At 37.1% G+C, this 13054-nt stretch overlaps 1 protein-coding gene across 1 annotated transcript in view; it reads right to left on the minus strand.

Moving 5' to 3' along the window:
- CDKAL1 (CDK5 regulatory subunit associated protein 1 like 1) overlaps window positions 1–13054 on the minus strand; it is a 406851-nt gene that overhangs the window by 21134 nt on the left and 372663 nt on the right. Inside the window, exons 14-15 of the mRNA XM_051799198.1 lie at window positions 9270–9353; window positions 4441–4605 (exon numbers count right to left, since the gene is read on the minus strand). Of these exons, the coding sequence (XP_051655158.1) occupies window positions 4441–4605; window positions 9270–9353 (249 nt within the window). The remainder of the gene's footprint in view (window positions 1–4440; window positions 4606–9269; window positions 9354–13054) is intronic.

The following is a 13054-nucleotide window of genomic DNA, read 5'->3' on the forward strand; positions in this document are numbered from 1 at the left end:
AACACACTCTATTTCTGTTTCTATCAAGAGATCACATTCTTGCAGATTCTTACTCTTTTTCAGTTATTAGGTTTGGGCAAACATTTGTCTGTCAAAAGGATACATTTATTAGGTATTTTATTTTATGCTTCTGATAAACTGTCATGATCCCTAAACATGGTCAAATAAAACTAATACACATATTAAAATGTTTTTTTTAAAATTAGATTACATTCCTACGGTTGACACACTTTGCTGACTTTTCAAAAACATTTACCCAGCGATAATATACTCAGTACTATGTATATTGCAAACCCATCTCCAAAATCTCAAAGACAAGTTTACCAAAGCACTTACAAACATAGAAGACACGCTAAATTGGTTTTCTGAATCTTAAAAGGCTGAAGTATGCCCTTAATGATTTGTCAACTCCAAGCCTATGTCAATAAAAGGGTACCACATCTGCAGCATTTACATCCTCTTTTTTTTCCTGTGAAACTTAGTAGAACTGATTCTCGATCTAAGCTTTGAAACACTTATTCACCGATATTTTTAATTGCAGCTAGTAACTTGTAACATGCTTGTTTTCTCTGAATGTTCATTTTTAATGTTACTGTCACCATTTTAAATGCCCAGTTCACATACATCCTATGTTAGACTTACTAGAACCAAATCTAAAAATGCCTTTATGCATGTGTCCATGCTTGATTGATTTCAACTTTCACCCATATATTCTCTGCTATATATGTCTTTTAAACACGGTTTTATTACTGAATCAGCAAATGCACATTTTAAAACAAAAAAAAATCTACAGAAGATCTGAGTTAAATGAAATTTCTGAATGCGTTTGCCCCCCCGAAATAGCCCTCCTGTAAAATTTTGTAACTTGGAGACATCATTCCCTTTGGAGTGACTTTTATAAAGAAAGTATTCTGAAATAAAAAAAAAAACAACACCAAAACATCCTGGCAAATATCTGTGTATTTTGCTACTTACCACTCAGTTGGTAAGTCTGATTGTTTTGACAGCTTTTTAACCTGAGCTGCTGATTCTAAGACTCCTCTGTCCTTCCTGTCCCAAATTCTGCCACAGAGCCTAACATTATTGAATGTCAAAACCTTACTCGAAGCCCATCTACTTAGTCACAGTTTTTGCCTTAAAGAATATAATAACCATAAGACATTCTACATCATTAACACACCAATGGATATACACATTAACTGTGTTTTTCATACACTGGAAAAGCATGAAAAAAGATATGCTAGAAATACTCTGAATTAATTCTATCAATATTTGCCTCCTTATTTGTTACAGATATATAATGTGCGAGTATTTTATGGAATCTCTAAACTGTCCATTGTATTTTTGCATTTTGCATTCCCTCTTTTTCAGGCAAATCTGTTCATTCTAGTTGGCAACTTACTTTATTTCTTTGCACCAATTTGCCACCACAGTCATGTAGTCAAAAGGGTAAGAAAAAGGCCTACCCATTGTTCCTTCAGATGCCCAGTTGCTTGTGGTGCTCCCTCTAAACTAAAAATTATTGAGGGACATGTATGATGAGAAAGAGAGCACACAGCTGCAGATAAACTCTGATCTTTTGGAGGTACTTCTCCTCACAGCATCTACAGAAGCATCTTCGTGCTTAGCATCCATTTGGGACTGGCTTTAACATCCTCACATTATGGTGCTCTCAATTTTTATAACTTTATTTTTTAGCCATATGAATTATTTCCTTAAAAGCTACAGATTTGAAAGCTTTCACTCTTTCTGTGAACATTCCTCATTAGAGAGAAGTGCAGATTTTACTGTGTCCTACGCAAGCTAATGAAGACACTGTTAATAATAGCAAGTGATGCCTAGCACAAACTACAAAAATAGCATATTTTAAACTGCTGCAGACTGTCTACAACCACGTAACAGTCCTTGGCAATCTATCCGTCTTTATCACAGTACCTGCACAACATGCTGAACTGTAAGGTATGCACTGCAGCCCCAGCAATACGCAGGGTCAGGAAAGAGCCAAGTGCTTTCTTGAATGGGAAAAGACTGTAGCATAGGAATGTTTTACTGCAGTACGGTCTGTTATCTCATTCTTTAGATCTAGATCACCTCAATCTACAATTACATTCGTGTACTTCTCTGAACTAGCTCTCATCATGGACCAGCAAACATAAAGCAGTTCAGAGGAAGTCCTAGCATCAACAGGGTGACACTGGAAGTCCACTAGAAACTTCCTGAGCACTTCAGACAGCATACCAGCTACAGGTTGCTGCCTAAAAGAGCTTCTGCCCAGTTTATATCTGTGCTGAACAATAGAAATGTGCCTGGTTTTAAAAGAGCCAGCTGGCAGCTGGCTACTCATCCTTTCTAGCCTGGGAATGTAAAGCAGACCCTAATTCTTGCTCATTTGTGTGCACAGGGGTAAAGTTATTGAAGGGTTCAGTTCTGCATGCTGCAGAAAATCTAGTGGAGACACTTGGGATCTCTTTAAAGATATAAGATACTTGGCTACTTTTGAATGAGTATCTGAATTCATACATTCTGATTTGCCTCCTTCATCTTTTCCCATCCTGTCACCTGTGCCCATATAACGAGCTATAAAAGGCTCATAGGACATAGGTTACCCTTTTTATCCTGTTTATAGCACCTTTGGTTAGAATTATATGTCTTGAGCACACCTAGCAGGAAATGTTTCCCAGCAGTCCAACCAAACAGAACAACCCAAAGAACATCTTGCACCCAAGCCAGAAGCCCGCATAAACTTTTGTGACAAAATGACTTTTTTTTCCTGGAAACCTAAAGAAAATTCCTGATTTGCTGCTTACATATACGATTTGTCAGGAGGAACTTCCCACTAAGAGTTTCAGTTCATGTTCTATATATTATACATTGGCCAAGTGTGATTAAAAGCTTTCAGCTGCAGTTTCCATGTACAAAAGATATTCCATTTACTGAAGTACCAAGATTCTATTTCTTCCATAAAGCAAAAGTTCCGAACATTTCCAGTGGACCAAACATAAATAAGATGCTCCCTTGAAGGAGCACTGGTAACCACAAAAGTCATAAAAAGCAATTTGCCTTATCATTCACTTGCTGCAGCCATTTACTGGTGCATTCCATTACTTGTTCATACCTATTCAAAGGGCAGGACCAGATCTATGTATCTCAATGAGTTCTTACGGAAATTATCAGTATTCTTGATTTTAATAATTTTATCTCTCATTTTTACCATAAAAAATTTCAGTCAAGTCTGCTTGCTTGTCACCATGCTACAAGCTTCTGGCAGCACGTACTCAGTTTAATGACAGTCTTGGTTCTATTCCAGCAGATTATTTAAAAGAAAAATGTCCTGATGAAAAAATCAGCTGTGTTTAAATAGCTACGTAGCTCAACCAGACAATTTGAGGGCTTTGGTTGTTTTTTCCTCTTACAGACCCTTATCAGGCCAATATACACATACACACGGACAGTATTCAATGGAGGGCTTAGCAATGTGTTTGTGCTTAAGTTTCATGATCTGCTGAACACATTACAGTAGGTGCATTACAGAGAATGCATTATTTTGTTGCTCTATGCTTCCATAGCCAGGCTTATTCAAGAGACTACGGAGCTTAGCTTAACACTAGTCACCTAAGGTATATCTTGATTATGTATTTTAAATACGAGTACTTAGAACTTGAACAAGGATATGTATATACTTTAATACTTGTCAGCAACTTACTGCAAAAGCAGTAAGGTGGTTGATAAACTGCCAATTATCCTTCTTCCATGTGCTACATATTTTTGGAGATCCTAACAACAGTGCTGGAGAAAGGACATCAAATGATGCTTAGAAATGTGATACACATTTTCATTTCACACTCCATCAGTTTTTACAACTAGAGCTCCATGAAATGTATGAGAATACTTGGCTAACAGTCATATCTACTGAGGTGTAAAATAAGGATCAGATCTCTTTTTAAAAGAGTTTCATTTTCTTTACATGACTAAATCAGATGTTGACCTTTTTACAAAATATATTGTAAATATTCCATACCTCTACCCATCAATTAATTTTGAATCTCTGAATTGTGTTTTGACCTGTTTTAATAGACATGTAATCAATACACATTTTTTAAAAAACAGTTAGGTAAAGAAAAGAAAACTGATTCATCCTTCCTCTAAATTGAAATACATTGAGTTACTGATGTTAAATCTTTTCAGTTCTAGTAAGTTCTTTTCCCATCTTGCACCTTGAAAGAAGAAACAAGTGTATTATCACCTTTATAGTCAGCAAAGCTATGGACATCAGTAAAAACATATTTTGAATTCAAATTTCAATCTGTCATAAAAGATTAAAGTTTCATGCATATATAAATGGGAACTATAAAATGATAACAGATAGATAGCATGGAATCATTTTGCTTGAACAGCTGTTGATTTACCAGTGTAGCAAAGCAGAAAATGTCTTTTTCTCACCTCTCTTAAACCAGAAACTTCTCCTTTTGCTAATGGTCTGGTGATGGATGCAGTGTGAACTCTGGCATCTGACACTGGTTGTCCCTTCATAAAATGTTTTCCAGCTTCATAAATATTCACTTCTACCATCTTACCCATCAACAGAGGATCCTTTGGCACAAGGACCTTTCAAATAAAGATAAAGACATAATTACTAAATACCACAAGGAACATCAGAGTCTCCAGTTTCCACTCAGAAAACAGATGATAAACATCAGAGAAAATCCTAAAACTTTAAAATATTAGTCATCAGCATACACTATAGACCCTGCCACATTTGACCAACAAGATCTCCAGCTTGCATTCTTCAAGAGCTTTGCAGTGTTAGCTCAGCATTTTTCAACTCCAACTGTGAGTCCTGTTTTTTGATTGATGAGAAAGTTGGGCCTCAACAACTGCAGCTTTTGAATCCAGACCCAAACAGTTCCCAAGGGTACTCATAGTACACAGTTCTAATAGCCCGTAAAGCTTCCTGTTTTCATGTCCATGCCATAACACTTCTTTAAAAAATGTTTTTGAGTCTGTAAATGCTTCTGGACAGAAATTATGCCCTTGTTTCTCTTTGCACAAGCCCTTGTTTCTCTTTGCACAAGCCTTTATTTTGACTGTGCAGAACCTTTGCAGCTGAGATGCATGACTGACAATGAATGCCTGTAAAAATGGACGAGTGCGTTTCTTGGGTCAGCAACTAATGCCATCCTTTTCTGAATTTGCACAATCATGATATCAGAAAGTCCCATTTCATAAAAAAAGCAGCACATAACAGATATTCCTAGCTCATGTGTCTTACAAAAGAAAGAGCCCAACATACTTGAGTGATATTTTTTGCTGGAAGAATAAAGGGAGTAAAAAAGGTTTTAAAAAGGCTCTAAAATAGACAAGCAGTTAAAAAAGAAAAGTGGAGTAATTCCTTGGTGAAATTATTTTTTATTTCTTGGTGAAATATTTTACAGTGTTTACAGTGAAAAATTGAATCATGGGAATTTATTTAATCACATGTACTTGAAGCTCATCCACACACAGAATCTCAGAGTGGGTCAGGTTGGAAGGGACCACAGTGGGTCATCTGATCCAACTTCCCTGCTCAAGCAGGGTCATCCTAGAGCACACTGCACAGGACATTTCTGGAATATCTCCAGTGAGGGAGACTCCACAACCTCTTTGGCAATCTGTTCCAGTGCACAGCCACCCACACAGTAAAAAAGTTCTTCCTTGTGTTCAGGTGGAACTTCCAGTGCATCAGTTTCTACCCGTTGCCTCTTGTCCTATTGCTTGGCACTGTTGAGAAGAGCCTAGTTCTGCCTTCTTGGCACCCTCCCTTCAGATACTCATATACACTGATGAGGTGTCCTCTCAGTTGTCTCTTCTCGAGGCTGAACAGGCCCAACTCCCTCAGCCTTTCCTCACAAGAGAGATGCTCCAGTCCCTTAATCGTCTTTGTCATTGTCCACTGTACCCGGTCCAGGAGCTCCCTTTCTCACTTGTACTGTGGAGACCAGAACTGGACACAGCACTCCAGATGTGGCCTCTCTAGAGATGAGGAGAGCTTTTCAAAGATCACATTAATATATCTTGATTCTTTGATGCTGAAACTGAAGTTCCTTAAAATGACTTGATTTTTAGACTACCTGTGCAGACGATTTTCAGAGAAAAATTTTGTGCCAACCACATCTGGAGAGCATTTTGTTGCCAGACAATGCCTCTCCATTTTCACCTATCACAATTGTTGATTGTTCTACTTGGAGGAAATCACCACCAGTAGTTTCCCAAGCATCTTTTTCCCTAAAGGCTCAAGGTGTTCATGACTGTAAGTGTTTCCAGATCGTAGGATTCTGCTGAACTTCCTAAGCATCTTACAAGAAAAGCAGACATCTTTGCCTTTCAGAGGTGAGCAAGCTGAGACTAAGTAAACACAAAGCCAGAGTCCTAATGCTGGGACAGTGTTACAATACAACTAGATCAGAGTTCTTCCCATGTAATTCATCATGGGAAAATTTAAATCAAAAGAAAATTAGGCAGCTAAGTATATCACTGGGCTTGTGACCGCTGTAAATCTTTGTGTCTCCATACGCAAAAGGACAGTAACTAAGTTTAAATGTGACATCAGAAAAAGAAAGACGTTAGGTGAAAATATCTGGGAGGTTCTGTAAACAACCAAGCAGTCAGGCGTGACATACACTCAGACATTTTTTTTGATATCATTATTTGTTAGGGGAAAAATCCTCAACCATATTTCTAACAAACAAAGTTACACCAACAGAAATCCTCATCTTGACTGTTGATCTGGCGAAGTACCCTTAGTCAGTTTAGACTATTCTGTTCAATGTAAACTATATTACCAAAGCCTCCACAAATGTAAGGTGCAGCTCTACCAGGAAGTCTGTCAGTGTAGGTCTATCGATGTGGCTTTAATAGCAAAATCTTTTAATATAGATGAGGTTAGTGAAGAGAGAACAGGTTTGATAACTATTTGAGTTAAAAGAACATTACATCAGGACTCTGAGCTTCACCTTCCAAGAATATATAAAATGATACTTAGTGACTCTAGAGTGGTTTTCAATTTCGTATAATTCAATTTACTGCTATTAATCTTAGTCACTAGCACCAAGTCTTGTACTTACCTGGGTGAGCAGTAGGATATTATCCTTGTGAAACACACCCTACATAGGATTTTAGGGAAAGGACTTACATTTTAATAATGAAAAGTATTTCTTGCATAATTGAATTTGAAATTACTCCCCATGTATGTTACTATGTGCATTTTGTGTATTTTTTACCAGTCCCAATGAGGAGCTGTATTAGGTGCTGTACAAACACATCATAAAACATCAACACTTTTTTTTCCTGTACATATTGCTTTTCATTTAATTAATTAGGCTTTCATAAAACAAGCACTGAACACTGAAAAGCCCCAAGCAATTTCTTTTTAATCTCTATATGGAAGACTGTGTTTCTCAAATCTGAGTGATAAGCTACAAAAGCAAAGAACAGTGATACATAAGAACTTAGACAAGAAGTTAAATATGTAAAAAACAAAAAGGAGATTAATCAAAAAAAGAGAAAGTGAGGAAAAAATAATTATTGAACCAGATATCTAACAGAAACAGATATTTCATGAATAGTAATGTTCCTTACTACTAAGCAAAAATAAATAAATGCTGTAACACAACCCAAAACCAGAAGAAACCACTATTGGTGACTATGTAAGCACAACCATCACCTATAGCCTCTCCAGGTCAGACAATTGAATACCTAAAGGTAGCAAAAGCAAACTGTAGATAGCTCAGTGCAAGGAAACGGACAACAACCCAAAGGTAAAATGAGAATAAAATCATAATGATTCAGAAAAGCAAATTTTCTTGGGTCTTAGCAAGTCATCTGCTTCCGAGTAAAAGTAATAATTTTGTGAAATAGATGTACTTTCTTCCTAGCTGAAAGGCAATCTTTTTGTGTGGAAAGAATTTCCTTATAGAAAGTACATAGAAGGAAATGACAAAAAACAGAAGGAAGGGATGCCATTCAGGAGGGCCTAAACAAGCTTGAGTAGTGGACCCACAAGAACCTAATGAGGTTCAACAAGTTCAAGTGCAAGGTGCACTTGCACCAGGGTTGGCAATCCCAGACAGGAGTACAGACTGGGAGAAGAACTTATTGAGAGCAGCCCTGCCGAGAAGGACTTGGGGTTCTGGTGGATGAGAGGCTGAACACGAGGAATGCATGCAATGTGTGCTTGCAGCCCAGAAAGCCAATTGTATCCTGGGCTGCATCAAGAGGAGTGTGATCTCACAAAGTTCCATGCTTCGTCAAGGTCAAGGTTGGCAATTCTGCCCCTCTACTCTGGTGAGACCCTGCTGGAGTCTTGGGTCCTCAGGATAAGAAAGACGTGGACACAAGACAGAGCAGTTTCAGGGGAGGGCCACAAAGACGGTCAAAGGGCAGGAGCACCCCTCTTATGAGAAAAGGCTGAGAGAGCTGGGGTTGTTCAACTTGGAGTAAACAATGATCCAAGACCTTATAGCAGCCTCCTAGTACCAAAAGGGAACTTATAAAAAAGAGGAAGAGTGACTTTTTACACTGTCAGATAGTGATAGGACAAGGGGGAACAATTTTAAACTAAAAGAGATTTAGATTAGTTGGTAGGAAGAAAATCTATACTCAAGAGGGTAGTGAGGCACTGGAACAGGTTGCCCAGAAGAGAGAAGTTATGGACACCTCATGCCTGGAAAGTATTCCAGGCCAAGTTGGATGGGATTCTGAGCAACCTGGTCTAGTGGGTGGCACCCCTGCCCGTGACAGAAGGGTTCAAACTAGATGATCTTCAAGGTCCCTTCCAACCCAAACCATACTATGAATCTATGAGATACAACATATCATGCCAAAGTGGTAATCTAAGGAATTTTCTGACCCTTCTATTGCTAGAATTATTTTTTTTTTCCAATTGCATTGCCTGAAATACTTTTCAGAAAGATGTATGGAAACTATCATGACTCAACTATTCAGAAAACAATGCTTTGGGGTCACAGTAATTAACATTGCTGCAATAATTAACAGCTTCTTAAACCATGCTGTATACTCAAACAGCCACTGTGTATTTCTTAATGTAATTTCAGATTAATTATATTTACAACACAGAAACAAAATATTTCATAAACAAGTCTTGTTAGTCACATGTTTCCTGGAAAATACTTATTTCTTTCCTTGTTTTTTTGTATCGTAACACACTGTGCTGCTGAGATTATCAGAAAGCAAAGATAAAACAAAAAGATGTTATCTGGTTTATTTAACTGTACCTGCTCATAGAAAGGATTGTGAGCAACGTAGTAATTGGAGTCAAATGATTCTTCTGTTACCAGAACTCTCTGCCTCTCACCAACCTGGAACATAGAAGATGAGAGAGATGACTCAGAAAGGAAAAATAATTAATTATGCTGAGAAGAGAACTGCAACTACAAACACATGCTCTTAGCAGAAATAATCAAATTCTCTGAGGAAATTCTGTGTCAGCAAGAAAGTGGAACAGGAAAAGCTCTACTTTAAACTGTCTAAAACTGACAGGGTTAAAAGTCAAAATTAAGGGCTAGAACTGTGGTGCTATAATGGTTTAACATGAAAATCATGTTCAGAAATATATACTGATTTTTACTTATTAACATGATAACAAATAGAAATGGCAGATATGCACAGAGTCCATTACATCTTCATCCAACTAATGAAAAAATTGTGCAATCAATTACTCAAAAGGTATATTTTCTTTAAAGGCCACACTTGTTATTTACAATGCTAGGGCACCTCTTTATCCCTTTTTGGTGATCTCACCAAGCTGTGCTTGCAAGATCACACTGATTTCCATTACAGTGGAGCCAACACTGCATATTACAAAGACTCGAGAAGAAGAGTTTTTAACAACTCTCAGACACAGGGATATTATGTAAGGCAAAATGGTGTAAAAAGCCCTGTGTTTAAAATTCCCAACTTCCAAATGCCCCAACACAGTTTAAGGGAAGCACCAGTTTTACATTTAGTTAAATGAAAGATGCCAAGACAAATCATTTGCATTTAGGGGCCAAGTAGATATGAAACTAAATCTGAATTTCCCCAAAGTTCAAAATCTCCCACATAGCACCTTTTGATTTTGTCCATTACTGAGTTGTGTAATGAAAATGTATAGCTTAATTTCTACAAACCTTGAAGACATTTAACTCACATTTTTAGTCTGAGCTCATCTCTATTTTTTTCCATCTAAATGTGCCCTGGATTATTTCCAAACTATTTGACAAATGCATTCTGCAAATTACAACTGTCTAGCAAGTTAAATTTACTCACTGCTTTTATTACTATTTTGAGACTCAAAAAGGTTTCACATTTTACTCCAAAGTTTTAATATCTATGAGTAAAGTTACATTCAAGACTCTTCCCCCTCCTTGAAAGACTTCCACCACATCCTAATGGCAGCTGTTACTTAGAAGTTTTAAGACCTCCATCATAAGGTTGATGTGAACTAGCAAGAACTTGCAGATCAGATAATAATGTTTTGATTTTTTAAGGTACAAGCAGTAAAAGTAAAAGATAAGATTAGAAGTTTCTCTAACAGTCAATGGCAGAAAATAGAACATTAAGAAATAAGAACAGCAATATCACATCTACATTACAGTATATATATACTGTATATATGCATATATATATATATATATATATATACACATGATACATATATAATTCTGCACTTGCTGAACAGAAAGACTTCATAGAATAACTCTTGCCTTCTCTTCCTTGTGCACATATCTAAATATTCCCAAAGTAAACCCTGGAGAGAAAGGGAGACAGTAAGCACCCAGCTCATTTCCCCCAAGGCAGTTAGAGTTCATTCTCAGGACTGCAAGTGTGGGGTACAGCAGAAGGGGTAAAATCCCTGACTTCCAGACCCAGTAACAGAATCTGAATAGCAGAAAAGATGTATATATTTGCATACTTTTAAGAGGTGTTTAAGAATTGATTTTATAGCACATTTAGAATTTCCATTCATGTTTCTCTAGGAAGTCAGCAATTACATATAACAACAGATACAACATACTCAAATTTTAGTAAAAATTTGGTGTAACCAACAGTGAGGCGGTTTTTTAAAATTATTTTCAAGAAAACAGTTATTCAGTTCAAATACCCAAAGGAGTTTTGCAAAACATGTCAATAAGACACTTGAGATAACTACTCCAATAATAAGATTTCCCCTAAACTGAGAGGTTGTGTTACTTCTATAATATTTGAAACCATAGCTTTTAAAAATCACAACTCAATATCTGCTGTAGTACTAAAGTGCTAAAGTCTCAGATGTCATGCGATATTATGAAAAAGAGGAGGACAAAATAAGCAACATTCACCCTTGGGAAAACATGCTACCACTGAAAAGCACCAAGGCCAATCACCAAGTCACATCCTCACATTGCATTCATTATTTACTGATACCAAAACTTAGCAAAACTGGCTCAAAGCAATACTGGGCCTGTAACTCATTTCACAATTGTCTTGTGGTTCCCTGGGTCTCTCTTATCACCACGTTCTGCCATCATTGCCGCTATGAGTCCTGCCCGTGAGGCAGGCTGAGCTACATGTGTTATCTTCATACTCTCAGATGAAAGAAAGGCAACCATATTATTAAAAAAAAAAAAAAAATCAGAGGGAAGAAGAAAAGAACACCTGTGTTAGATCATTTGAGATAAATTGTGGTTTCTTCAGAGACACGTTGCCAGTTTTTCTCATCTTTGCTTCCATGAGCAAAAGAGGTCAGGTCTCCATGTCCCAGAGGGTTAGACTGAGCTTTTGGGCTCAGAATTTCTTGGGAATGGGAGGAAATCAGGAAGACTAAATTTTTAACATAGCATCAGAACTGTGGCATTTAAATTGAGCACCAGAAGTGCAGAGGAGCCAAACAGCCTATACCAATTTACAATACACACAAGACTAAGATGGCACACTGTAGGGAATGCAGGTAAACCCAGTAATTGTTCACTTGATGAAGGTACTGGATTTGTAGCCTTGGCCAAGACCAAACTCACAGAAAGATACAATATTCAGCCATTTGCAGACTCTTTTGCCATAACAACAGAAAAGGAAAATTCCATTTAATGAGTTAGGCCATTGAGTATTCATGATCTACAAGACTAATTGGCTACATGCATTTGTAAGACAGAAAATGACTATCTATCCTGCATCCAAGCATAATTAAGAAGAAATGTAAGTACGCAGAATGCAGTTTTGGTATTGAAATTTGTTCAAGAAGTGTAATATGTCATCATTTCTGCAATTATTCCCCTGGGATCTCTAAGTGCCGAAGTTTCACCTCTCTCAAAATTTAAATATGCAGAAACCAGACACGATATCTAATAACAGTCATAATTATAATAACCTTTGATGATTTTTTTCAGGCATGTACCAGCAGAAGTAGTTCAGTATCTTATTTTTATTCCTATTCTTTCATCTGCTTCCACAGGTACACACGAGTTCCAGCTCTCAGGGAACTACAATTCTGCCAAAGCATCTGGAACTTAGGAAACTCAGCCCTGACATCTCAATTTGGAAAGGTCTCCTATAGAAGCATTACTTTTTTTTCTTTATGGATGGCAGTATGAAAATTCTTATGAATGACAGCAAAAAAACTTGCCTGGCAACCTCCCCCATCCCAAGGTGGACTGGTCATATAATTTACACAAAGAGAATTTGTTTTCACCAAAAACAGTGCAACAAGCGCTGCTGGTCATATCACTTCCTACACTGAAACAGTTACCAGGAAGTTTGTAAATCTCAGAGTCAGTAATGAAATCACTTAGGAACTTCTATTTCATTTTCATTTATCCTACAGGAAATTCTGACATGATAATTCTTTAACTCAGTTTTTCCTTTACTGGAAATCATGAAAAGCAGTTTTTCCAGCTGGTTGATTTTATAAAATAATTGAACAGTAAGATATTTCCAAAATCCTTATTGGTTGCAGTCAAATTAAGTTTCTTTTTTAAACCAAAACTGACTGAATCACCTAAAACACAAGACTGGTTTTTAAACTCTGCGATAGTTTGGTTGTAAA

Source organism: Manacus candei, unplaced genomic scaffold, assembly GCF_025592945.1.
Source record: "Manacus candei isolate 608988 ecotype Guabito, Panama unplaced genomic scaffold, ASM2559294v1 h1tg000049l, whole genome shotgun sequence".
Lineage (NCBI taxonomy): Eukaryota > Metazoa > Chordata > Aves > Passeriformes > Pipridae > Manacus > Manacus candei.